This window comes from Plectropomus leopardus, chromosome 13 (assembly GCF_008729295.1).
Source record: "Plectropomus leopardus isolate mb chromosome 13, YSFRI_Pleo_2.0, whole genome shotgun sequence".
NCBI classification, from domain to species: Eukaryota; Metazoa; Chordata; class Actinopteri; order Perciformes; family Serranidae; genus Plectropomus; species Plectropomus leopardus.
This window is the reverse complement of record NC_056475.1, coordinates 13,512,276-13,536,490: the sequence shown is the minus strand read 5'-3', so window position 1 is coordinate 13,536,490 and position 24,215 is coordinate 13,512,276. Positions and strand designations below refer to the sequence as shown.

Below are 24,215 nucleotides of genomic sequence, written 5' to 3'. Positions count from 1 at the left end.
CCTTAACGGACATGTTTTCTAAGCAGTCCAAACTGAAGAAAAGAATGAAACAGAAAGGTTTAAAGCTGCTATAACTAGTTGTATATCTGCTTTATTTAGCACAAAACCAATATTCAACCTTTTAGTCATAAAACATTCAGGTGTAAGAAAAAATCAAACAGAGGTAAATAAAAAAACAAGTTGCAGCAAATTGTCTTCTCTCAAGGTCAGTTAACATATTTAGAATTTCTTCTTCTTCTTTCTTCATTAGTGACATAACAAGGCAATTGATTCACTTAACATTATGCACTGGAGAAAGGAAACAAATTCCTCCGGCAACAACAGACCGGGACAAAAATCCTATGGGGAATGAATTGTATGGCCGGAATCTGTGTGCTGTGCTGTTTTTTTTCTGCCTGGCGAGGATATTTGTGTATTTACGGTTTCCTGGAGGAAACTGTGGGCTCAGTGTATGCTCTGTGCGCGTGTCTCAGACAGCGAGAGAGAGAGAAAGAGAGAGCATGTGAGTTAGTCTGTCAGTATGCAACGTGTTGAGCAGCTGAACTCTGTCTCAAACTCTCCAGCTCTCAGAAGAGGACGCCTCTTACCAAAGACAAAAAGAGGGACAACCCTTTTGTTGTCACTCTCAGTCCGGTTGTTAGTTCTTTTAGTTTGGTTCTTTTATTTTATTTGTTGTGGATACTAGCCCCAAAGGATGTAATGTTGCTGGATCCCTGAGGATTTTGGAATTTTTTCATTTTACTTTTGACGCAACACTTCTATTCATCTTTTGTCAGGGAGTGTTTCCCTTCTGTTTCTGTTTCTCCCCTCCTGTGGTATTTCCTGCTTTTATGTGTTGTTCTGATACCGTACTAGCGTCCGGATGAGTGTGCTCCGCTGGCACCGGCTCTCTGCGCTCTGGAAGAACTGGATGTTCAACCAGGAGCCAGCAGAAGAGCAGGGCCAGATATCAGAGGAGCATGAGGCAGAGCCACGGAGGACAGAAAGAAGCACACTCAAGGATCACAGCTCAGACTCTCAGAACTTAACTGAGTTTAGGACCCAAAACTTGGATTATAAGAACCAGGAAACTAAAACTGAATACCAAAACTTGGAATTTACAAACTCTGTTCCCAAGATCCAAAAGTCTGAACTACTAAAACGCAGCCCCTCTGAGCCGTGCTCTCAGGTCTCAGTCTGCTGTCCACACACACCTGAAAGTTGTGTGTGCGAATCCCGGAGAAGCTACTATTCTGAGGAGGGTGTTGACTGTGTATTGCAGGTGGATAACGGCAGTGAGGGGGACGACAGTTTTCTGCAGAGAGAGGGTTCCCAACGGAGGTCTAGACGGCGCTTCAGGAGGGTCAACCCCAGGGGAGAGCGGGAACTCATCACAGACGGCCAAGAACCCGGCGGCTACAACACGGTAAAACCATTACTAGTAAAAGAAAGTGGCAGGCTTTTTGGCACTGTGTGTTCACTTTTAGATTAGTATAAAACAGTAAGAAACTTAAATAGTTTTAACTTATCCACACACAATTACACTTTGTGACATTTGGTTTCTCTTTCAGAACATACATTACTGGATAGGTTTTATGTATTTTATCAGCAATAAGTTGATTTCAGAGTTTCTTGATAGCATTTAAAGATCTTATGACACCTGCTGACATCTTGACTAATTAGTGTTTTTAGTCACAACAGTGGCAGATGACACATATTTAAAGTGTCTTCAGTTTCTACTTGTCAAATACTTCCACTCTTTCTTTCAGAACAACCATTACAGGGTCTACAACATGCAAAGATCAATTTTTTCTGAGAAATTAAAAATATGATGAAGGTTTGAGTGGAAAAGCTTTTTGATAGTTTATATATATGTGTGTGTGTGTGTGTGTGTGTGTGTGTGTGTGCGTGTGCATGTGCGTGTGTGTGTGTGTGTGTGTGTGTGTGTGTTGAATTTCCCTCCCTCTGATAGGATCGCTGAGACCAGCTAAGTGTCAGTTACAGTTTTGACTAATCACTAGAAGCCACACTTTGCCACACACACACTTCAGCTCACACACACTCTTGTCCCAGCTCATGCAAAGCTCCCCTGGGTGTTACAAAGGGGCTTAATGGAGAGCTCAAAGTGTCTTCTTCTGACCCGCTCTGGCTCTGTAGTCTCTTGCTGATTGTTCTACTTTTTTACATTTCTTGCCTTCAGCATCGCCAGATCGTAACACATTATATTTGTGAGTGCATTTATTATGTAAAGGCTAACCGCTCTGATGTGCCAGCACAGCACAAAGAAGCAGGACAAAAACAAGTGGAACAGTGTGAATGTCCTGGAAATACAGATAATGATATTAGTCCTGCATTTAATTTGAGCGAGACTGGAGGGCAGGAGGAACTCGAGACACATTTGGCAAAAAGAAAATATCTCTGATGAAAGAGATCATAGTCCTCTGTGACATGAATTGTACTCTGGTCATTGTAATGCGACTGATTAGGGCCCTTTACGCACTCATTTTTCTTTTATTAAATGAGAATATAGATTTGAAGGATATGATATGCTAGCCTGAACCCGTTTTACTTCCACCACACACACAGACAGAGAGTTTGCATTCTGTCCCATTATGACTGTATGTTGTTTCTTTCTCTTCTCCTTTCATGTTTCTGCCGATGTCTTCAGGATTATGTCAACAACCAGGTAGGACAAATTACTAAATGAATCTTCCTTACATTTATGTCTGTTCTGCTCTTGTCTTTTCTCTCACAGTGTTGTCACATGTGTGTCTGGTGCACGTGTGTGTTTGTGCATGAATGAATGTGTACGTTAGTCACTTCTGGTACGTGCACCTGTTTAGAAACTGCCAGTGTTTGGAAATACAAGTAATTCTGAGGCTGCCACACACATGCAGGCACTGTTTTGTTCTGACATTGTGGGTGGCAGATAGGAAGGAAGCTAACGGTGGAATAAACAGTTGCATGCTGGGAACAACAACGCGCTGGTTAACAAATGGAGGATGAGGCACTCTGTTTTGACATTTAAACCTGATGAGACAGAGACAGGTTTGAGATGACTCTTAACTGTTATTTTTTGGTTTTTACTCTATTTGGGGTCTGAACATTATTAATCCCAAAAAAAAGAAAACATGATTTGTTTTCATGTGATTTGATGATTTGTAACACCAGAAACACTATCTCTCTGTCCATCTAGTCAACTCTTGGTGGTTGGGGGCACACAGCACCAATATTCGATTTCCACACATTAAAGAATCATTATGAGAAATCAGAAAAAAATCGGAATACAGTTAAGTTATATAGAAAACACAAAAACAAGAAAACATTTCAATGTTGAAATTTCTTTTCCTCTAGTGTTACAATTACACATAATTAGGCATTTGCCATTCTGCTAACAGCCAAAGCTTTCTTTGCACCTTCCTACAGCGAAAAGAGGGTTTAAATTTAGTGATTTAGAAACTGCAATCACACCACACTGAAATAGCCTTGTAGTAAACTGTGAATTTTACAATGTCAACATCTGGTCAAAGATCACCTTTTGACTGCATGTCTGAATGTTAGCATGCGGAGATACAGTATATCTCTGCTAAAAGTAATCACAAGAAAGTGATGAAACATCTCTTAAATTAGATTTCAGGTTGTGCAGACCTTCAGTTTTCAAGTTCAAGTGCTGCTTTGTGGATGAAGACATGTTTGTTCTGTTAAACGCTTTAAGAAGTAATTGATTTATTGATTGATCGTTTGACCAGTTGAAGACATTGCTTCTCTCTCATGAATAAACCAACAATGCAGATAACTGGTTACAGCAGCAAAATACATTTTGAAACGGCTACTGTTTTCCTTATAAGACACTGGTTGTTATTTTTCTTTGCTTTGTAATGTATCTAAAGGGGGTTGCCCATTTATGATGATATAATGGTAATGGGTGGATGTTACACAGGCTGCAAATGTATATTGTTCATATAGCACACATACACTCAAAGAGAACGTTTTTTTCTGGCAGTAGAGCAGAGGATGTTGTTCAGAGGCCTTATTGAATCATAATAACATCAGTAATCCATTATCACTGGTGTGCACCAGTGTCTGGTGTCTGTCTCTCTGTCTTAATGGTTCGCTCTGAATGAAAGTTCCTGAAGGAATGAATTCAGAAGAGTCTTAATAATGGTGCAGAAAAAGGAAGAACATGGAGCATCTCTACTTTTATGTTAAGCAGAGAAAAAAAACGAACAATACAACTTGATAAGATCGAGCTTTATTTTATTATTTTATTTACATATTTTATTCTCTGCAACGACTTTCATTTCGATTGATGCCCATTGATCCAGAAACATGATTCTTCTTCTAGCAGGGTGAGAGACAGAAGATCCTGTGCGCTCTCTCACTATCAGGACAGACCGCGGGGATTCACTAATGACTCATATCACACACACACACACACACACACACACATATACTGCACAGAAACAGAAGCATGCATACAGAGAAAGTCACTTCATTAAGACATCGGATGCCTCTCAGGGTTACTGTCTTTCTCTCACTGGACAAGCCCAGATAGATAGATAGATAGATAGATGAACCCATCACCTCATTCACCTTGCAGGGGAAACCTGCTTGAAGGGCTTTTACAGCCAGGCAACTCCAGACCTCCCCCGGATCATTAATTTAACATGATGCAGGTTCAGCCATCTGCACAGGATAGTCCAGTATGCCCAACACTGAAATAAAAGCAGGAGAGAGTGATGTTGTTCTGCTTTAGTGATGCAAGCTGTGTTAAATTCAGATTTCAATACGTAGATATTTCAGAGACAAGCCAGTAAGACACTGTGCAGTGCACCATGTAAACACAAACACACAGATGTTTACACATTTTTAGATTCACTTAAAAATACTGATGTGTTCTGAATATTTTTCAGGGTTCATTTGCTGCTGTCTGAAGCCCTTTGTATTATAGGTTACTGTATTTGTCTTGAACATGCTGGTGGAAATATATAGAGCATGAAGCAGCATCCTCTCTGCAGTTCTGAAGCAATCAAGTGCCGGTACACGCCGGAAACACCACCACCGTCTCTTGCAACGTCTGTGGTCTAGCAAACTTCCTGAGTCAAAAGTCAGAAAGTCTGACGTCTGCCTCCTTTTTATTTCCAAACACTTCAGCATTTGTTTCCCCTCTCTTTGGCTGACCTGACACACACATGAGTTAAGTGTGAAAACCTGCATTAATAATGTATAGCATCAGCCACCAGTGAACATCTAATAAAATTCCTCTAGGCAGAGGGGGGAGGTTTGTGAAAGCTACTCTAGGCAAGCATTTCTAAAATTAAACTCTGACTTTACTGTAGACATGTCCTGTGTGCCCACACTACTGTAGGTAGTTTAGTCACTGATTGTAAATCTCTGCACACAACAAATCACACCAACTTCGTTCCTAGTGAGCAAATGTCCCACAGACAGCTGCCATTGATGATCAGACATCCTTTAAAATAGTATTTTTGTTACCTTTATGTAGATACTATGTACAGTGTCTTTGAACACACTGTATATGTCATACTATCTATCTCTCTTCAGCACTGTGCATAATTACAGTTCATTTAAACATATGTACAGTATGTCGCACAAGGAAACATATGCATGCACGCAAAGTTATGCAACACTGCAAAACAGAGGCCAGTGGTAAGTTTGTACTTATTTTCAAAGCCAAGTGTCACATTATTTGTAGTAAGTAGAGCAGCACCATGACCGGAGAAAACCGTTGAAGCCCCTCTACCAGCAGGTCCCCAGGACACTTAATGCTTAGTACTTTTGCTGGATCTGATTTCTGTTTGGAGGAGGCATCTTTCATTGCTGAGGAAGATAGTGTCAATCGAAAGCTTCAGAAAAGCTACAAAATGGCTTTGATGGTGAGGCTGTTTTGTCAACTACTGTTTCTGACGTCAAATCCAAACTCTCAAGCTTAAGAATGTTGCTTCTTTGGCTTGAAAACTTCTTAATTTTTAGATATCTTTCCTTCTTGTAACTACATATGAAAGCTTACATGGTCTTATATTTGTAAGTAGCTTTAACAGTTTAACTGCACATTCATTTTTACTCTTACCTCATCTAATACCAGTTTATTTTTAGGGAGCCATTAACGATGACTTGACCTGGATGATTCTGTCTTTGGTGGTATCATATTAGCTCAGTTTGATGAGCTTGTGCTCGTCATGCAGTGCTATTACTCAAGTTACTCGTAATGACACAGCTTACAATCAGGTTACATCTAAGGTTGTGTTCATCATTTAGTGGGCAACTCATAGTAAGTGACTCATAAATGCTTTGTCATAACTGTGTCAACCTGTCGTGGAGGTAATGGAAAATGACTCTGCATCATCTTTCAACCACCCGACCTTCAGATTTGAAGGTCATTGGGATGTGCTGACGGGAAGATGTACCTGCTTTGTTTCAGATAATTCTGGTGAATTTGCCTGGAAGGTTTATCTCCACCAGCCAATTTGGCTGGAAAATTGGTTGTTCTCAGCCTCTGTGTAGTAAAAGGACAGTTTGGTATTTTTTAGCTTAGACCCAATTTCCAGACGTCTTTATATCTTAGTGACTAATGGGAACAGCGATATTTGAAGTTGGTCCAGTATTGAAGAAACCACTGTTGCCCGCGGTTCGCCTAAGAACTGCAGTGTAATCCTTAGGGACAACAGCGCATTACAATGTATGTCCATTCAAAGTGCTTGTTGTTGCCTCTGACAGGCTCAGATTATTATTATAAGTGTCTGACAACATAATGGAAGGATCCCCACAGAGAAATTAAAAGTTGTCTTTACCTTTTTCCTCGTCCGGTGTGTTGGTTATTTTCTTCCTGAAACAAATTAACCTGCAGGACTTTAGTAGGAGACTTCTCCCTGATTTAGATATAGAAACAAGCAGACTGGATCAAGCGAATGTAAACAAATTAAAAATAAACAAACAAACAGACAACCTTTTAGCGTCCTTTTGATAATGTCATCAGACACAGAAAAATTATCTGAGCCCGTCAGTAACAAAAAAAGTACTTTTAGTGGTCAAACATTGTCGGTAACCCTACCCTAAGGATAACATTTTTGCCTGTTTCGCGGCTGCAGTGCTCTGTCTCTTAACTGGACCAATTTCAAAAAATGTTATCCCCAGTAGTCACTTAAACACACAACGATAGGATAACAGGATCCAAGTTTTAAAAAATAAGAATGTTACCACCTAAAAAGGCTGGTCGAACAGTGAACATGTCTGAAAAATCTGTGGAGCTCCAGCTGCTGTGGTGTTTTTTTTTTTTTTTTTTAAATAGTCCAGTTTCTGTGCTGATTGTGTTGGAATGAGCACACTGGTGTTGGTCAGTTTTATAGAGTTTTACTTGGCATCATGTATCGATGAAGTTGTTAACATTCCCGTAATATTCCTGGCTTCATTTTCATTGTCAATAGTGAGAGTGTGTGTGAGTGCATAGTTTTGAAAATCTGCGTGCTGGTAAAGCTGTACATGTGCTGTGCATGTGACTGCTTCTCAGTGTTTGGGTGTGTCTGGCTTTTTCAGTACTTTATTTAATAGTACTTTTCAGCTGTGTGTTCAAATGTGAATCCTTCAGTATGTAGGTTTTATGTATGTCTGTCTTGCTGAACTTCTGCAGAGCTTAAACATTCTGCTTAAGTTTTAAAGCCCCTCGCTGCTTTAATGCATCCAGACCGTTCCCAAGCTCATCTGGTCTCATTCTATCAGAATGCAGGTGGGGCCAGCTAAACCCCCAAGGGCCTCGAGCCAGCTCTGCCACTGCTAGACCCAGCAGGGCCCCCAGGGAGAGACAGGGAGCCAGGAAGAAGGGGGGAGGAGAGGAATAAGAAAGGCCATGAGAACAAAATGTGTATGTTTTCACTCAGAAAATGGTGCAACCATAAGAAGGGCTATATTAGATTTATTACATCTATAATTATTACCCTTATTGTTTATATGGATATTAGACCAAGATAGTTCCTAGTTTCATTGATGCAAATTATGTCAAGGAAATAGTGTGAATGTTTTATTTGCATCAAGTGTCTAATCAAGTATCAGCTAATAGACTTGTTGACTTGTTGTCATCAAGGAATCGTAACAACAGGGGCGGACAGTTCTTATAGTAGATGCTGACAGTAATTTACATAATTTACATGAATTACAAAGCCAACTGACACTCATGGTGATAAGAAAATATAGCAGAATGATGGTATCGTGGCTTAGAAAGGGAGTGATGGGAGCTTAAGATTGGAATTGATAAGCAGCTGTATTGAATTTAAAGCAGATACACTGGGGTGTTTTTCATTTCACCAACTTATTTCATGGCTTTAATGGTTATGTGTTATGAGTCACTGTGAGTGTGGGAGGTTTTGTTTCTGTTTTGTAGCCTGTAAAATTTCCCTCATTATTCATCTCATCAAGCTTTGTCATCGCCATTGTTACCCAATCTGTGATATTGTTATTGATAATCCAGTTCTTGAGCAACATTCCTCTCAAGCAATATGTGCATTTCTGTCCACCTGACTCAATGTGCTTTTTCAATTTGCACATAAAAAATGTTTGAGTTGAAACGCTGAACATTTTAAGAAAAAGCAGTATGTTGGTGTATCAGTAAAAACAAAATGCAGCTGCTTTTCATGAACTGGGAAGATATTCACACCATTAAAACCAGTCATAAATGAATAAAAGAAAAAACCCAAAACAATCGTCATTCAAGTGACTCAGCAGCCAAAGAAAGAAAACCGTGACTTGGCAATGCCACTTCAAAACTAGATTTCCTTTTTGCCTTTTCTGTTTTTCCCCTCACTCTCTGATGTCTAGTGAAGCAGAGATGCCATTAGAATAACCTTTTAACAAATCAAAGGGGGCAGAAAGTCAGGCAGCAGAAGAAGTAGAAGATGAGTGGGAGAGAGTGATGGATAAGACAATGGGAAGCAAAGTTTGCAATTACATAAAATGTGAAAATGATGAAGACAGACATGAAAGAGTGACTGGGAATGAAGGATTAAGAAAATATGTGTATATATATATATATAGAGACATAAATATATATATATAGGGGTGAGGGACCAATGGAGAAGAGGGGTTGACGGAGGAGAAGGGAAGGTGAAATAAAGACTGGAAGATAATGGGGGTTGACAGGTAATGAAAAAGATGAGTAGGCGTGCAGCATAAGGGGTGGCAGCACATGGGGGTAGAGGGATGGGGCAGAAAGGTGAAGGTTGTAGGAAGGTCAGATGGGGATTTAATGGAAGGATGGGGTGAGAGAAAGGCAAGGTGAAGAGGGGTTAAGACAGGAGAGTGGGGGAGGACGGTTAGGGGATGTGGTAGTGGAGAAATGGATCTAACAAGGGTTAATTGTACTTGCAAGCAACATGTGACTTGCTCTGGCTATCAGTGTGGTGGATGGATTACTGAATGTGCCAACCAGGCTTAGGGGCCTGGTGTTAGGGCCCACCCTGGCCATCATCTGCAAAATTAACACTTACCCACCAGAAAAAGACTCCAAATGACCACAAAGAGACACAAAAAGCAGCAAAAAGATGCGAGGAAACTGCCGAGACACAAAATTACTACAAAAGAGGCAAAAGCATCTACAAGGAGATACAAAATGATCAAAAAAGATACAAATCGATCCCAAAGAGACACAAAATTACCCATAAGAGACACAAAATCAGTGTCAGTGGATTACATCACTGACTCTGTATCTGTCTTTCTATACCCTGTATCTACAGAAAATACAGATAAGCAATGCATCAGATAAATGACAGGGAGCAAAATAACAAAACCAGCTGGCGGAGTTGAGTACAACGATCATGTGCTAATCAATGACTTGTTTACTTCCTCAAATTGTGACTCAGGCTCAAAATACGCAAGTCAGGCTTGGGCCAATGCCTTCAAACAACCAACAAAACCACAGTCGCCCGGCGCTGCTCCAGTGCTGCTGGACTCCTGCTGCACTCATCCTCCACGTACAAAGCACATATTCAAACACTTTCTTTAAATAGTCTTTAAAGCAACTTTAAATGAATTATGTGACAGAGTTATGAAAGGTGGTACTTTTAACACACAATGACAGCTTTGGTCTTAAATTTTGTGCATAAATGTGTTTTTGAAACGTGCATGAGCATGTGTAGAGTACAGTATGCTGGGCAGCACAGTGTACCAGTGGGGCACTATCTGCCGCTGTTGTTGCTGCTAATTTTAGGGATTACATCAGCATCACTAAGATGACAACCTTGTTGAACTCCCTCTCTATGTTCCTCTCTGCTTCTTTCTTTCCCCTCCTCTGTCCCTTATCCTCCCACTATCTTCCCTCTCTCTATCTAACCTTCATCTTTTTGGAACTCTGCCTGATAATATTTGATGTTATCATACAGACATTTTGTACTTTCCATTCATATTAATACAATATAATTCTAGTTTCTTGCTCTTTTCTCACTTGTTTTTTTTAAATTGTGATTTTATTTTAAGCTTTAGACTGACTCAAAGGTTTTCCATTTCATTTCTCGCCCTCTTCTAAGTGTCCAGAATTTCTTGGTAGTTCATGAACGGCCAGTTTGAGCTGAAGGATGTCTGCAGTTCATGTTGTCTACAAGGCTCCATTTGGAAGATCAGAGAAATCTTTACAGTGGAAATAAAGGGCTGTTGTAGGCCAAAAGAAAACACAATTCACATCCTGTAGAAAAACAAAGCCTTTGCTCTTCCTCCCTTACCTCTCCTTCACCTCGTGAAATTCCGCTCGCAGCCTTTTCCCTTCTTCTCACCCCACCCTCCCTTTTCCTCCTGTTTGTCTAAATTTTTCATCCACTGGTCTGCTCCTCTCACTTAACTTCTTCTTGCCTGCTTTTCTCTGACTCACTGTCTAGTCTTGTTCACTGTTGATATGTCTTTCTCTGGTCTCGACCCTCTGGGATATTTCTTATTCTGTATGATGATGACTTACTCATCTCTGTTTAACTTATCCTCTGAAATAGGACGGGAAGACAATAAATTAGCTTTCATTGCTGTTTATCTATCATGTACCACCCATCAAATTACTTGTTGCATTTCTTAGAAACTGGAAAATACATCTCAGTTTCATTCTGGGATTCTCAGCTACAGCTGAAGGTCGAAACAGACATGATTGTCACCAATTTTCACAGCCTGTTTTTATGTTTTTGCGTCTCCAGCTCTTCTGGGCTTCAATCTCTCTGTAGTCGGAAAAGGAAGGGCTGGTTTAAATAGCAGGAATTCCTGTCTTGTCCTTTAGACAGGCACACAAACATTCACTAAGTTTGTACACACACAAACACATGTGATCAGATGGCTGCAGTCAGCGCATTCACATAGTTGTCTCTTTGTGTGTGTTGCATGAACGCACCTTTATGTTTTTGTGTGAGCTAGAATTATTGTTCTTTGTGTACACTACTGGAAACCATCAGATTATATAAGGACTCAACCATGTACTCTCTGCCACGGGGCGGCATTATATTTCCTGCAGAAGGAAAGACGTTATGTAATTTTTAAATAATTTTGCAAAGACTTTTAATAATGATTGTTTTAACTGTTTAAGGAAAAGAAGGAGTGCAAATCCACATAAACATCTTTGTATAAGGTAAAGATAAATACCAATACAAATAGTTGTCATTTAAACTAGAATTTATGTTTGTGCATTCTGTGAAAGAAATACAACACAAAGACGGATGAGATTCAGAAGCCTTCTCTGTCACTATAAAAAACAGCATCACTCATAGAGCTGTAGGAATTGGTTGATTAATACTAAATTAGTACAAATATACACATCTTGATTTCATTTAATTGTTTTAAATTGTTTTCTCTGACTATTTTAACTGTCGCACAAAAAATGCTGTAGGAATATGTCAACTTTGGCTATGGAAATTGTGTTTATTTTCACTAATTTCTGGCATTTTTTGATCAAGAAAATAATTGTCAGATAAATCAATAATAATACAACAATTGTTAATTGTAGCAGTTATCGGTTGCTACATTCACACAACACGGCAAACCAGAGATTCAAGTCAGCAGCTTTCCAGTCCAATCACAACCTTATGCCTTCTGCAACTGTGAGGTTGATTCCGAAATCTACTGTTGCCTTGATGCTGCAAAAAACTGTGTGATGCACCAAACCAGCACTGGTTTCTATCTCCCCTCATTAGTTATGTTTTAAAAAGAGGCACAGTGTCTCTGTGACTGTCCATGGAAATGACTGTGCGGCCACCCAACTCAACACTCTGCAGTGTGTGTCTGTGTGTCTGTGTGTCTGTGTGCGTCTGTGTGCGTCTGTGTGCGTCTGTGTGTGTCTGTGTGTGTGCATGCACAAGTGCGTGTTACAGAAGGGCTTTAGTCAGCTGACCCTTTTTAATTAGCATGGCAGAACTGATTAGCTTTGAGCAATACCCAGACACACACACACAAACCATGCAGTTGGCCACTTTGTGCAAGCATGTGAGGATACAGAAATCAGTGTCTGCGGTGTCCCAGGGGGCCAATTGTCCCGGTAGCAGGCGGAATGACAAAGAGGGACAGGGCCCCCTCAGAAATCACTGAGCCATGTCACGTTTCAGTGAGCAGCACACAAAACACAAACCCACACACACAGGATGCTACGTGTATGTCTAGTCAGTGAAAACTGTCTGATGCGTGTGTGTGTGTGTGTGTGTGTGTGTGTGTGTGTGTGTGTGTGTGTGTGTGTGTGTGTGTGTGTGTGTGTGTGTGTGTGCGTGCATGTGTGAGAAAGAGTCTGTCTGTCTGACAGTTTGGCATTGGACAGGTCACACTTCCTGTCTGTCAGTGCCTGCCTGAATGTGTCATGTTTTCTAAAAAACATCGACAGTTTTCTTGCATTTTTCTGGTTCAAAAATAGAGTTCTTTCCTTTGATTTGTATCCCTCTTATCTGCCTCTCATTGTTTCTTTCATCACCTTATACACTCTGACTCTTTTATTATCCTCCCTTTTATTTTCTGACTGTTTCGCCTCTTTGCTTTCTGTCCATAATCACCTGACTTAACCCACCACATGCTCACAAACGCAGACATACACTGTTCCAGGAAGCGTTTCCTGTATGACGTGTATCCTGCCCCGTGTTTTGCAGACAGATCCCGTATCACCATGTTCTGAGTTACAGTAAACATTCCTCTGAGGCACGTTATGGAGATGAGTGTGTGTCTGCCTTGATTTTAAGTTTGAACTAAAACAAGTCAAATCACACAAAAGGAATAGCTTGACTCCTCTGAACTTTCATGTTATGAATCCACAGTGTGGTGTGCTGCTGCAACTTAGTATGCAGAACTCATAATGAGTGTAAAATCAGTACTTCTTGTGACAGTTTTGACTCTAATTCCTTTAAATCCTTCTCTCAACTGGAAATTAATTTAGATAAATCCTTCTAAACTGCTACAACACAGTGATGTTTGGAGATATTTTTCTTTATCTGGTATTTATTAGTGTCATGTTGAGACCATCCTTTGTTTTTTGTCATTTTTTAAAATCTTTTCTCTGTTTGAATTTTGTCTGCTTCTGGCTCTTAGAGGTAATTTATTCTATTACTCGATTTCACAGACCCACAAGGTAGCCACATTTTTAGCGTGTTGGACAGGCGACAGGAAATACTTTGATCTTGTTGATTTTTGGTTATTGCTTAGTTCTGTTACCATGTCCCAGAGGTCACTTTGTATCCCTAAACAAGAAAATACCTTCATTACAGTTGCCACCACCTGGAATGTAAAACTCATCAGTGTGCAGCATGAGATTTTGTTCTCTAAAATCTTAATCTAAATAGGATGGGCTGAATGATTAATCTATCAATCACTGATAAAGAAAAGCAAAACATTAAATCATACAAAGGAGGGTAGCACCCTGAAAGATGAATACTTAGTTGGAGACCCCTCAGTCCACTGAAAGTCCTTCAAGTAAAGCAGTTTTATTTTTGTTTTGTTTTTTTCAGTCATTGTGCATTGTACTTCTTGGGGACTTTTTGGTCCCCAGATTTGGCTGCAGAGTGAGCGCTCTCCACTGTCACGCTGCTCTTTAGTACAGGCAGCTGCAGACGCAGATTGAGTCTGATTAAGGAAGAGGCCACTTCCTGGAGAAAGGCAGGCGTCAGGGTCTGAGATAATGTTATTTTCTATCTTTTGCTTAGATGTGGTGAATTTACATCTCAAAGCGACTTAATAAAATACAGTCTCTGGCTTTTGGTTGATATCTAGTGATGGCCAAATTGTTGTTGCACATTTATGACCCATTGCTGGTGTAGTTAACCCAAATGAGCTTGCACAAATAACTTGCCTTGTTTGCCATAACATGTTGAATGCCATTGTTACCCTGAACATCTATTCAAACACTCAAACTCTACATGGGGAAAAAAAAGGAACTAATTGTAAAAAAATGTATAGAACAGCAAATTCCAATTCTTACTAGGATACAGCCCTAATATGAAGAGCAATTTGGTCTGTAGCTTAATAGCCATTATTAATCAGTATTTCTACCTGTTGCAGTAAATATTTAATCAACGCATTGGATTTTTATTAAGACCAGCCGATCGTGCAAAGATGGACCACGCAGCCTTCCTGCAGAGCAGCAGGGGGTTTAACTGAAGAAGCTCCAAACTTCTAAAAGTGATTTCCAAATGTTTCTTTCCCATAGTTAGCCTTTGTTATACTTCTTTAAGAAAGCAAAATGCAGCAGCTGTGTGCGTGTGTGTGTGCGCGCGCGCGCGCATGTGTGTGTGTGTGTGTGCGTGTGTGCTTGCGTATTTATTAGGGCTGGAGCTTTGACAGCAGGGCAAGGGAATGATGTAGTGCTGCGCACACTAGCATGCGAAAGGGAAAATACTGCAGTTAGTACACACTATGGCAAACACACTTAATACACACAGCCTGAACACAACCCTAAGAGACACACTTACATTATTTAAGTCTGTTTTTCTATCTGTCTGTCTATCTATCTATCCATCTAGCCATCCAACTACCCATCTATCTATCTACCCGTCTGTCTACTCCTCTTTCTGTCTCTCTTGTGTACATAACACTCCTCTGAAGGCAGAGCTCCATGTGCTTGCATGTGATTGGCTGCGGAGTAAAAAGATGATGTCATTCCTAGTCGGGAGGTGCGTATCGTTTCACATACACACATATAGCGAAGAGAGAACAGCAGCAAGCAGAGAAAGAGAGTGAAGCACAGGGAGATGGATAGATGGACAGCAGATGGAAATGAGAATGAAAGGAGATCTTTCAAGAAAAGGGGGGCTGAAAAGAGAGAGAATGATCGACACTTGAAGAGAAATTTAGGCACGACAAAAGAGGGAATGGCAAATTTGAGGCAGAACTGATACAGGCAGAGGTTGCAAAAAATTGGGGATTTTAAGTTGGGGGGGGGGGGGGGGGGGGGGTTACTGGACGAGAGGAAGCGAGGTCAGAAAGGGAGTGGGTGAGAAAGATCCTCCTCTCTCTGAAGTGTCTGGTAATAGGAGATTGGATCTCTCCTTTGCTGGAGGAGAATCAGCCGTTCAAACAACCAGACAGCTCCCATTGTCTCTGCTTTCAATTCATCCCTCCTCTCTGTCATCTTTCTCTCATCGTCAGAAAAACCAGCACAGTATGCGAGATGGTTAATGCAGGAGGAGCAGAAGATGAAAGACAGAAAGGAAGGCACTGATGATTTGCACATAAAATAAAATATATATTTTAAGTTATTTAAATTTTTACAGGATTTTTGTAGGGTATATGATCACGTGTGGAACTTTGACTCTTTTCCCCCGTTACGACTAAGTGAAACAGAACATGCAGTCTCCAGTAAATAATGTAATGTCATACATTAGTCTTTATGACAGAAGTTGGACTGTGTAACTCCCTTGAGGGTTCACAGAGGACACTTAACAGTGATGTGAAGTTTTTTTGTGCTGTGTATTGCATGAGTTTGATAAATTGCTTCATGAAGGCAGCAACATTATTTCTAGACCTGCATTTCTGAGGTTTTGAGAACTGGATTGTTTCTGAGGAGAAAGTATTAAAAATTCAGTGTACAAATCTTGTATGCTGCTGTAATATTTGAGAAAGAATACAAATTTATTTCCTGGGAGAAAATGCGTTTTTGTAACCTCTAGGTGTCCACTAATAATTAATGAAACAAAACAGCCTGGAAAAGGAAAATAAAAAATTGTTGTTTCAAGTCACGGCTTTAACATTTGTTCCTGCTGAGTTTCTGCTCCATTTGGTCTCATTAAAGGGGTTGTGATTCCAATTAAGAATTGATTTACTGATTTAGTAAAAAACTTCTAGATTAAAAGGTTACACAAAAGCTTCAGCTGCATTTCAATATTAGCTATTACCAATATGTTGCCAGGACCTACATCCTATCAAAAGTCCTTTAAAAACTCAGAAGATTGGATGTCTTTTGGCTTTCAAATCACCAGATCAATGCTGGGATTTGGCAGTTTGATTTGTGAGACTGCAAGTTGAAAGGGTGGAAAAGCTGGTTTCATATACTTCTTAATACGTGAAACTTTCCTTGCTGTTATCACACAATTGATGCTTCAAGTAGGATAAACCACACTGAGTAATTTTTTGTAGTTGCTGTCAGAGCAAGGTCTGCTTCTAACACTTTACACCTCCAGCTGAATGCCTTTTATGACCTCAGTGTTTTGCTCGTACTGTATTAGAGTGATTTATCTATGATTGCTTCTTGTACGTCAAACCCTGTCTGCTCTGTCACCAATCCTCCAAACAGGGGCTTTTTGATGGGGAAAACCCATTATCTGCTTGTGCTATTGTGTCGCGTGCTCACATTTGCCAAAATACAGCCAGCGTCTGTCTTTGTATCTGATAGGGGCTCAGTGATTTATGCTCCCCCCTCTTTTTTTTGTAATTTATGCGGCATGCTCACAAAGAGGAGGGGGTTGCCTCAATACACTCAGCTTTATGTTACCAGCAGATCAATAAAGATGCCCCCTCTCTTTCCTCTCTATCTCCGTCTTTCTCTGTCTCTGTCCATCTCTCTCTCTCACCCACATCTGCTCAGCAGCCAATCCATCTAATGCAGTTTCCCTCTTCATGCTTTCGCGTCATCCACACCACCTCCCAACCCCTCCGTCTCTCTCTCTCTCTCTCTCTCTCTCTCTCTCTCTCTCTCTTTCTCGCGCTCCCTGCACAGGTGATGTCATTCTTTTTCAGCTGGATTCTCCTCCCTTCTCCCTTCTCCCTCCTCCCTCGCGCTCACTCTCTCCTCCGTTTCCCATTAGCAGCTGGCTCTCCACAGCACAGCATCCTATCGACGGTAGCTTCTCTCTGAGGGCGGGAGGGGAAGGAAGAATGCCGGCGTGAGGTGTGAGCGCTAACCAGGGAAGGGAGCTTAAAACTGGGTTAAGGGAGCGGGATCTCTGGCCCCTGCCATGGAGCTGCACCGCTGGGCACGTACATGCACTGTTGGAGCTCTGTAGGGAGATAAAGAGTTGCAAAGAGACAGAGACAGGAGTTTGACAGACGAAGACAGTGAATGAGAAGGAGAGGAGAGCTGCAGGCGAATGATCCAGGCTTTTGGGAGCTGAGAGGGGACTCTTTGGAGGACTTTAAGTCGGCAAGAGGCTTCTTCCCAGGGGGCTGCAGATGCACAGACAAGCCCCTCTTTTTACCCTGCACGGGCTCATCTATTAAGAAGAGGAGCTTCTGCTTCCTAAAAAAGGAAAGGGAATATAGAAGAAGACAAAAAATGACTGAATGAGTTTTTAACTTTCAAAAGAAAAATCTACTGATTTTTTTGGATGTTAAGTTGCATGGCTTTATCTTTGAACAGGTATCCCTGTTCCCCTCTAGGATCGGTTTTGAATATTCTGCAGATTTCATATATTGAAGGTTTTTTAGGGGTGTTTCAGGCTTCTCTGTTGCAGTTCTTTTGAACGCTCTGGTAGAAGAGGAAAAGCTTGACATATAAATGTATCTGCCGTGACTTGAAGTCTCCTTCTAGAACAACCAGCCAAGCTTCTACCTTTATCTGCCAAATCAACTCTGAGGATTAAAAAAAAAAAAAATCAACCTCTGGACAATTCTCATTTCGCAGCAAAAAGATCGGCATCAGCCCTTGCCCTCCTCCTTTTACTTCTTTTTTCTTCATCTCTTGGTGAACGAGGGGAAACTTCCCCTCACTGGCACCCTCCCTACCGTGGAAATGGCTTTCCTGGTCCGTTGCTATGCCAACTGCTTGCAGCCGTGGTCCTCCAAAGTAAGCGATGTCGTAATCCCTTTTCTGTCCAGTGCCTCTGGCTTAGGATGCTGCTGCCTCAGTGTGTGTATGTGTGTGTGTGTTACTGAGAAAGACAGATAGAGTGGGGATGAGAGAAAATGAGCTTGATTTATATGCATATGATGAATATTTTTATTGTGTCTGTTTAGAAACGCATTCATGCTTTGCTTCTGCCTTTAATTTGAATTTTAACTGCTGTATCCTGAAACATACTGATATCCACAACGGCTGGTAACATGCCAAAGCCTTTTCCTGTCTCTTCACTGTGAGGGAGTACTACAGAAATCACCTGCACTGTATAAAGAATAGATGTGTCCGTTGACTCAATAACTATTTGAAAATAGTGTTAATGTGTGTGAAAAAGAGACCAGTGTTAAGTCATCTGAGAGGGATTTATAAACTTGAAAACATTTCATTATGTAGACATTGAAGTGCTTTGATGTATTGAAGATGTAGCAGGTTTTTGTCTCTGCACCAATATTTCATTATTTCTAGCAGCTGCACCACTCCTTACTCACCAAAGGACAAACTGATCTGAGCGTTTCCAAAAATAATGTTTGGATGCCCCTGTGGTGGCAGATTATATTTAGATTTTAAGGTGTTTTTTTTTTGTTGACACTAAAGTAGTTGGAGCAAAGCAAAGATTGTAGATGATGGGACATGGGTTTTTAATTAGGTTTGACTATTTATAGCTCAAGTCTCTATATAGCCTAAAGTAATATTAGCTTAGGAAATTGATAATAGTAGTTATTTGCTCACAATTGATGATGGTATATTGACATACCATTTGAGACTAAGGATAATGATTGGTAATCACTGACACATTAACCAGTGAAGTAACTGATATTGCCTTTTTGCAGAGACAGGCCGTGATGTCCCTGTTCCACGCGTGTTATAATCATAACAACCAGTGATTTACATTTTTGTACACTTCTTCCTTTGTATCCATCATCTTATACATGCAATCCATCTGCTCTGTCTAGTCTGTCTACTGGCTCCCAGTAGTCAGCAGCAGACTGGTGATGATGTAGCCGTGTGTATAATTAACAGTTTGATGTCCCAGTTTTAGTCGCTCAGAATAATCCGCCAGAGTTAGCCTAGCCTCTGGTGAACTTCTTGATGATGCAAGGAAAGCAACTCCAGTGCATGAAATGAGACTTGTTATCTTTAAAGGATTCTTGTTTTGCCCTTTTTTTTTAAAAAATATTCAGTATTGCCAGAACTCCTTTGCTGCACGGTTCATTGGTTGTCCTCGCTGAATGATTGTCAGATACGTGTCTGTCTCTTTGGGAGCTCCTGTCTGGGTGCTAAAAGCCTCAGAGATGTTTGTCTTTTTGTGTGTGTGTGTGTGTGTATGTGTGTGTGCGTGCGTGCGTGCGTGCACGTGCTTTCAGTAGGATAAGTCATAATTAGGTCCCCGGAGATGAAAGGGGATGAAGTGAGAAGATGTTCAGTTTAAGATAACACATTAACTCTGTGCAGCACACGGTCACAGAACATGGTCTTAAATACCTTATTACTCGTCTTTATTGCTCTCCATCTCTTGTGTGATCCAAATTATGCACAGATCTTTTACAACCTGCAGGGGCTCTAATGTCACTGCTGCCTTATTAAAACCTTGCAAATCCAGCAGCAACGCTAATATTTGAGTCAAAAAAATCTTCTAATAATAAACTGTCTGGGATCAACAGACGTTTTGTTTTAGTATAACAAAGATCTGGTTATTAAAGTGGCACACCACCTTAATTAAGAATTCCATTGTATTATTTCCCATGGCTCTGGAAATTTCAGTCAATATTTTTGCACATTAGCTTCTCTCCCTCAATGCCAGAAACAAGATAGGTAAGTCCCAAACTTGTGATGTCATATGATATTAAGTCAGGAACCACTCCAAAGACAACGAGTGGGACCTGATTTTGTGGACCCACAGACCGTTTGTTTTATTCTTTATTCTGTTGTAGCATTGTCAGCTCGCCTGGCTGCTGTCAGTGGAATCTATTTCATCTTTTCCAGTTCATTGTCAGTGGAACTTTTCTAGACTTTAGACCATATGGCATCATAAATTTAGGTTTTAGCACTCTAGTTTTTGGATTTGGGTGAAAATTGTTCATGGTAATTAACACTTTTGGACTGTCTTACACTATAGGAATAGTGTGTGAATTTTGAAAGTGGAAGTAGTTCCCCTTTAAAGAATTGTGGCCAAGATATGTAATGAGTGAGCATTTTACACTGTAAAAATGAGCTTAATAGGGCTGGATTGAAAATAGTGATAAAGGCCTTTTTTCCTAAAGTCAAGACAATGTCTTCATAGAGCTTGTTTTGTTTGATTATCAGTCCAAAACCCCAAAGATCAATTAACTATAACATAAGATAAATAAATAGGTCAAATCCTCTTAGTTTAGACGTTGAAACCAGGCACTCTTTGGTATATTTGCTGATAAAGTACTTAAACAGTTTTTTCTCTGTAATAGTTGCACCAACGTAACTAGAACTGTTGTATCTGGCTTTTATTACTGGCCCATTGATGCTGCATGAGACTTGCTAATTTATCCCCAGTTTAGAGCCACTGAGGTTTTCATCCAGCTTGCACTGTTTGAAGTCTGCAGTTAATTGGTCAGCGTCTGTGATGAGCCCACCTTTTGCAAAAGGTTAATTAAGTTTCCCTTTTCCTCCCATTAGGCAACGTGCGCCCTGTCTGGAGGTACAGTTGCAATCAAAAAGCACTGCAGTCAGGTTGGAGAGAAAAGAGGCAAAGTGGAAGACAGTGTTAGGGTGGTCTGCAAAGGGGATTTCAACTCTCTGAAAAGGTTTTGTGAATTCACCCTGGGATCTGAAAAGGAGGGTTGAGGAAAGGAAGAAAGATGAGGAGCCATCCCTGAGCGTGATTTCAAATTAGAGGGAGGGAAAAGACAGAAAAAGAGAGAAGAGAAAGAAAGATACAGAAAAATACATCAGTAAGGGAAAGCCTCTGAAGCGGTGGTTTTTATTCCACAAGAGGTTTTTACAATTTTATCATTGACTGCCTGCTCAGAATGGCAGCCAATTATTTTCTCCAGAAGTCTTTTGATAGTTTTGGCTGGCTTGCACTGCCTGGGATTGGTGATATTCACCAGTTCATATTCACTTCACTGCAGCAGTTTTGAATGATTCACCTACCCATATACCTTCACTGTGTATGGGCAGCTTTGCATTAAATGAAACAGTAAGAAGCCTAAATGCAATATTGGTCTTAAACTAGTCAAGGAGACCTAAGAGATCAGTTGACAAAAAAGTAGTGAGCAGGCTGTTGTTTGATTCATATGAATCACTTAGTTTTTACTTCTCTGCAGGGAATCTGCCGCTGCCAACAGGCTTTTACAGTTTTCTCTACCGCCTTGTTTACTACTGACTTGGAGAATAACCCTCTAGGCTGAACTGCTATGGAAAGCAAACAGTTTATTTTGCCATTTAGGCACTTTTGTTCGTTATTACTCTTCTAAACTGCAGCTCTTTACCAAATAGGATGTCATACTCTCTTGGTCTCACTTCCAACATCAGAGGATCGTTATTGAAATATTGACTGTGGGGATGGAAATTTGGCATCAGATGACAGACAGGGAAATGTAGGCCAGTGGAGCTGCTCTGTGGGGCCAGCAGGACCTTTCTTTTTCTGACACACTGAGCAGTTATTAGGCCTAGATTTATTTGCATCTCCAGTAAACAACAACAACTTTAAAAAGGGTCTGCTATCATAAGAAACCAGTCAGCTGCTGCCTTTAAGAGGCTTTCAACATCTTTTATTGTTTTATTGTCATGTGTTTATGGGTGAACTGTCCCTTTAAATCATGCCCTGCTCATCCCAGTGGAACACAACCTCAGTCCACGTCCTCCCGCTGCTGGAAGACTTGTCAAAATGTTCTGCTGCCGAACTCCCTGACCCTCCCTGCTGCCTACATGGGACCTGTTTTCCAAGCTGTTTTTGTGCCCCTGCCATGTTTTCTCTCACTCTTTCCTTCTTTATCTCTGCCTCTCTCGCCCTTCTGTTTTTAGCGAGGACTTCCTGCTGTCTTCCTCTTTCCCCTCTCCTTCCTTTCTCATCTGTTTTTAGTAAGAGACTCTTCTGTCCTCTACTACTTGTTCATCTCTTCTTTTCCCTATCTCCTCCTCTCCATCTATTATTTAAACATCAATAATGGGGCCTGTTGTTGTTGTTGCCAGCCTGATGCTGCTGTTGTTGCTGCCCTGCTGGGCTGTATCCTCCCTCATCTGCTGCTTCCTGTCTTATAAATCACACTGACTTCTTCTAAAACCATCTGCATCCTCACAAGTTCAACCTTTGCTCTCTCCATTAGTTATTACCCTTCCAGATGCCTTATGTTTCCTTTTCAATCCTTTTGCTGTAGCTTCTCTGTGGTGTGGCATAACTATGAACTTGAAATTACATCTAAACGTTGGCTTAAAGTTGGCAACTTTGCATGATGATGGAACCAGCAATGACTTTGAGCTTTTTGACTTGTATTTTTCGGTAAGCATTGACTCAATACACATAGTACTTTTCAACTTTATCTCGGAGATGCAGAGTAAAAAGTGAATATTGGGACTCATGTGCTTCTCGTGCTTGATCTTACTCTTGTTGTTGTTCAGTTTAAAGACTTCCATGTGACTTTCTGTCATATTTCTTATGTGCTGTGAATGCTAGTCAATTCCAGCCTGATAAGCTTTTGTATGAAGAAACAGGAACTGACATGCTCTCCTGATAGGAGGATTTGTGCTCCAAACAAGCACATAACTTGGATTGAAAAAAAAAAAAAGCAGTATGCTTCCTCTCCTCTTAGCTGCAGACGTCGCTGTCAGAGTGCAGCAGGTCCGGACTCAGGTTGACCCGGGCTGCTGTCTTTGCTTCCCTCAGCAATCAATGGGCCTTGCTGAACACCGGCATAATCAGTTTGTGTGGACTCCATGCTGCATTGAATAGTAATGGGGCGATGGAGGCGTTGGTAGCTGGGCGCTACAGTGGGATGATGGATTCAGTGCCAAGGCAGAGAGGTCAAGGCTCAGACAGATGGACAGGTAGACAAACAAAGCGTCTGGCATATCCAAATAAGTTGCACTCTTAACTCACTGCATCCTTAGAGACATGGACCAAAGTGCATCAGAAACAATAAAAGAAAAATAAACTATATTATCATACAAATTGCAAATTGAGTGGTTTCTAGCAAGTAATTATGTACGGTAGAAATTAGGTTTTACTAAATGAAGATATTTGAAAGTAGACCTTTAGTGATCTTCTTCTCAGTGTCTTCAGACCTCTGTTTTAACAGCTAGATGCTATATTTGATTCAAGCTACAGTTACTAGCCAACCATTCATCATCAGATCAGATAGAATAGATAGCAACATTAAACTGCTGAACCTCCATTGAGTGCAATAAGGAGATTAATTATTCTTCAGTACAGTCTATTGACCCTTTTTCACAGTACTGTGGCTTCATGCCCAGGCGGTCCTACGAGTCTGATTAGGAACTGAGCACCTTGAAGCTTTGCACTTTTTTCTGGAAGGTTCATGTTAAGATGTCACTCTGAGGGGTAAAGATAACACTTCGAGTAATAACCAAACTGATTTCGATTTAAAGATGAAATGAAGTGATTGTTGCGGTGTAATTGGATAAGTGATTTGCAAAAACAAAACTCTGACCAGAACGTTTGATGACATTGTACATATGTGTGGCTTCATTTGGTTCCTAATGATGAGACTTTTCTTATACTGACCAGTTCCAGATTTAACTTTTAGCAGTTCATTTATTTGAAGATGTGAATGCCTTAAATGTGCTTTTTAAATTTTGTCATCAACATTTAAGTAAACATGAATCATACCATCTAGATTTTTCACATGTGCAATCTCTAAAAATAGCTAAATCTAAGGCATGTGAATGTTGTTTTCTAAACTTAAAAAGCATATTTTGCTCTCATAACTTGCAAACCAGAGCTTCTGAAAACCAGTGGCCCATATAATGA

The 24,215-nt window shown here is 40.6% G+C and overlaps 1 protein-coding gene across 4 annotated transcripts in view; it reads left to right on the top strand.

Moving 5' to 3' along the window:
- rapgef6 (Rap guanine nucleotide exchange factor (GEF) 6) overlaps positions 1-24,215 on the top strand; it is a 169,417-nt gene that overhangs the window by 66,565 nt on the left and 78,637 nt on the right. For 2 of the 4 annotated variants that reach the window (XM_042499999.1, XM_042500000.1), the window contains 2 exons: positions 1,262-1,405; positions 2,648-2,665. In XM_042499999.1, coding sequence (XP_042355933.1) covers positions 1,262-1,405; positions 2,648-2,665 — 162 coding nt within the window. Of the gene's footprint in view, positions 1-519; positions 1,406-2,647; positions 2,666-24,215 lie in introns of those variants that run through there. The other 2 variants (XM_042499998.1, XM_042499997.1) reach the window with 1 other exon arrangement.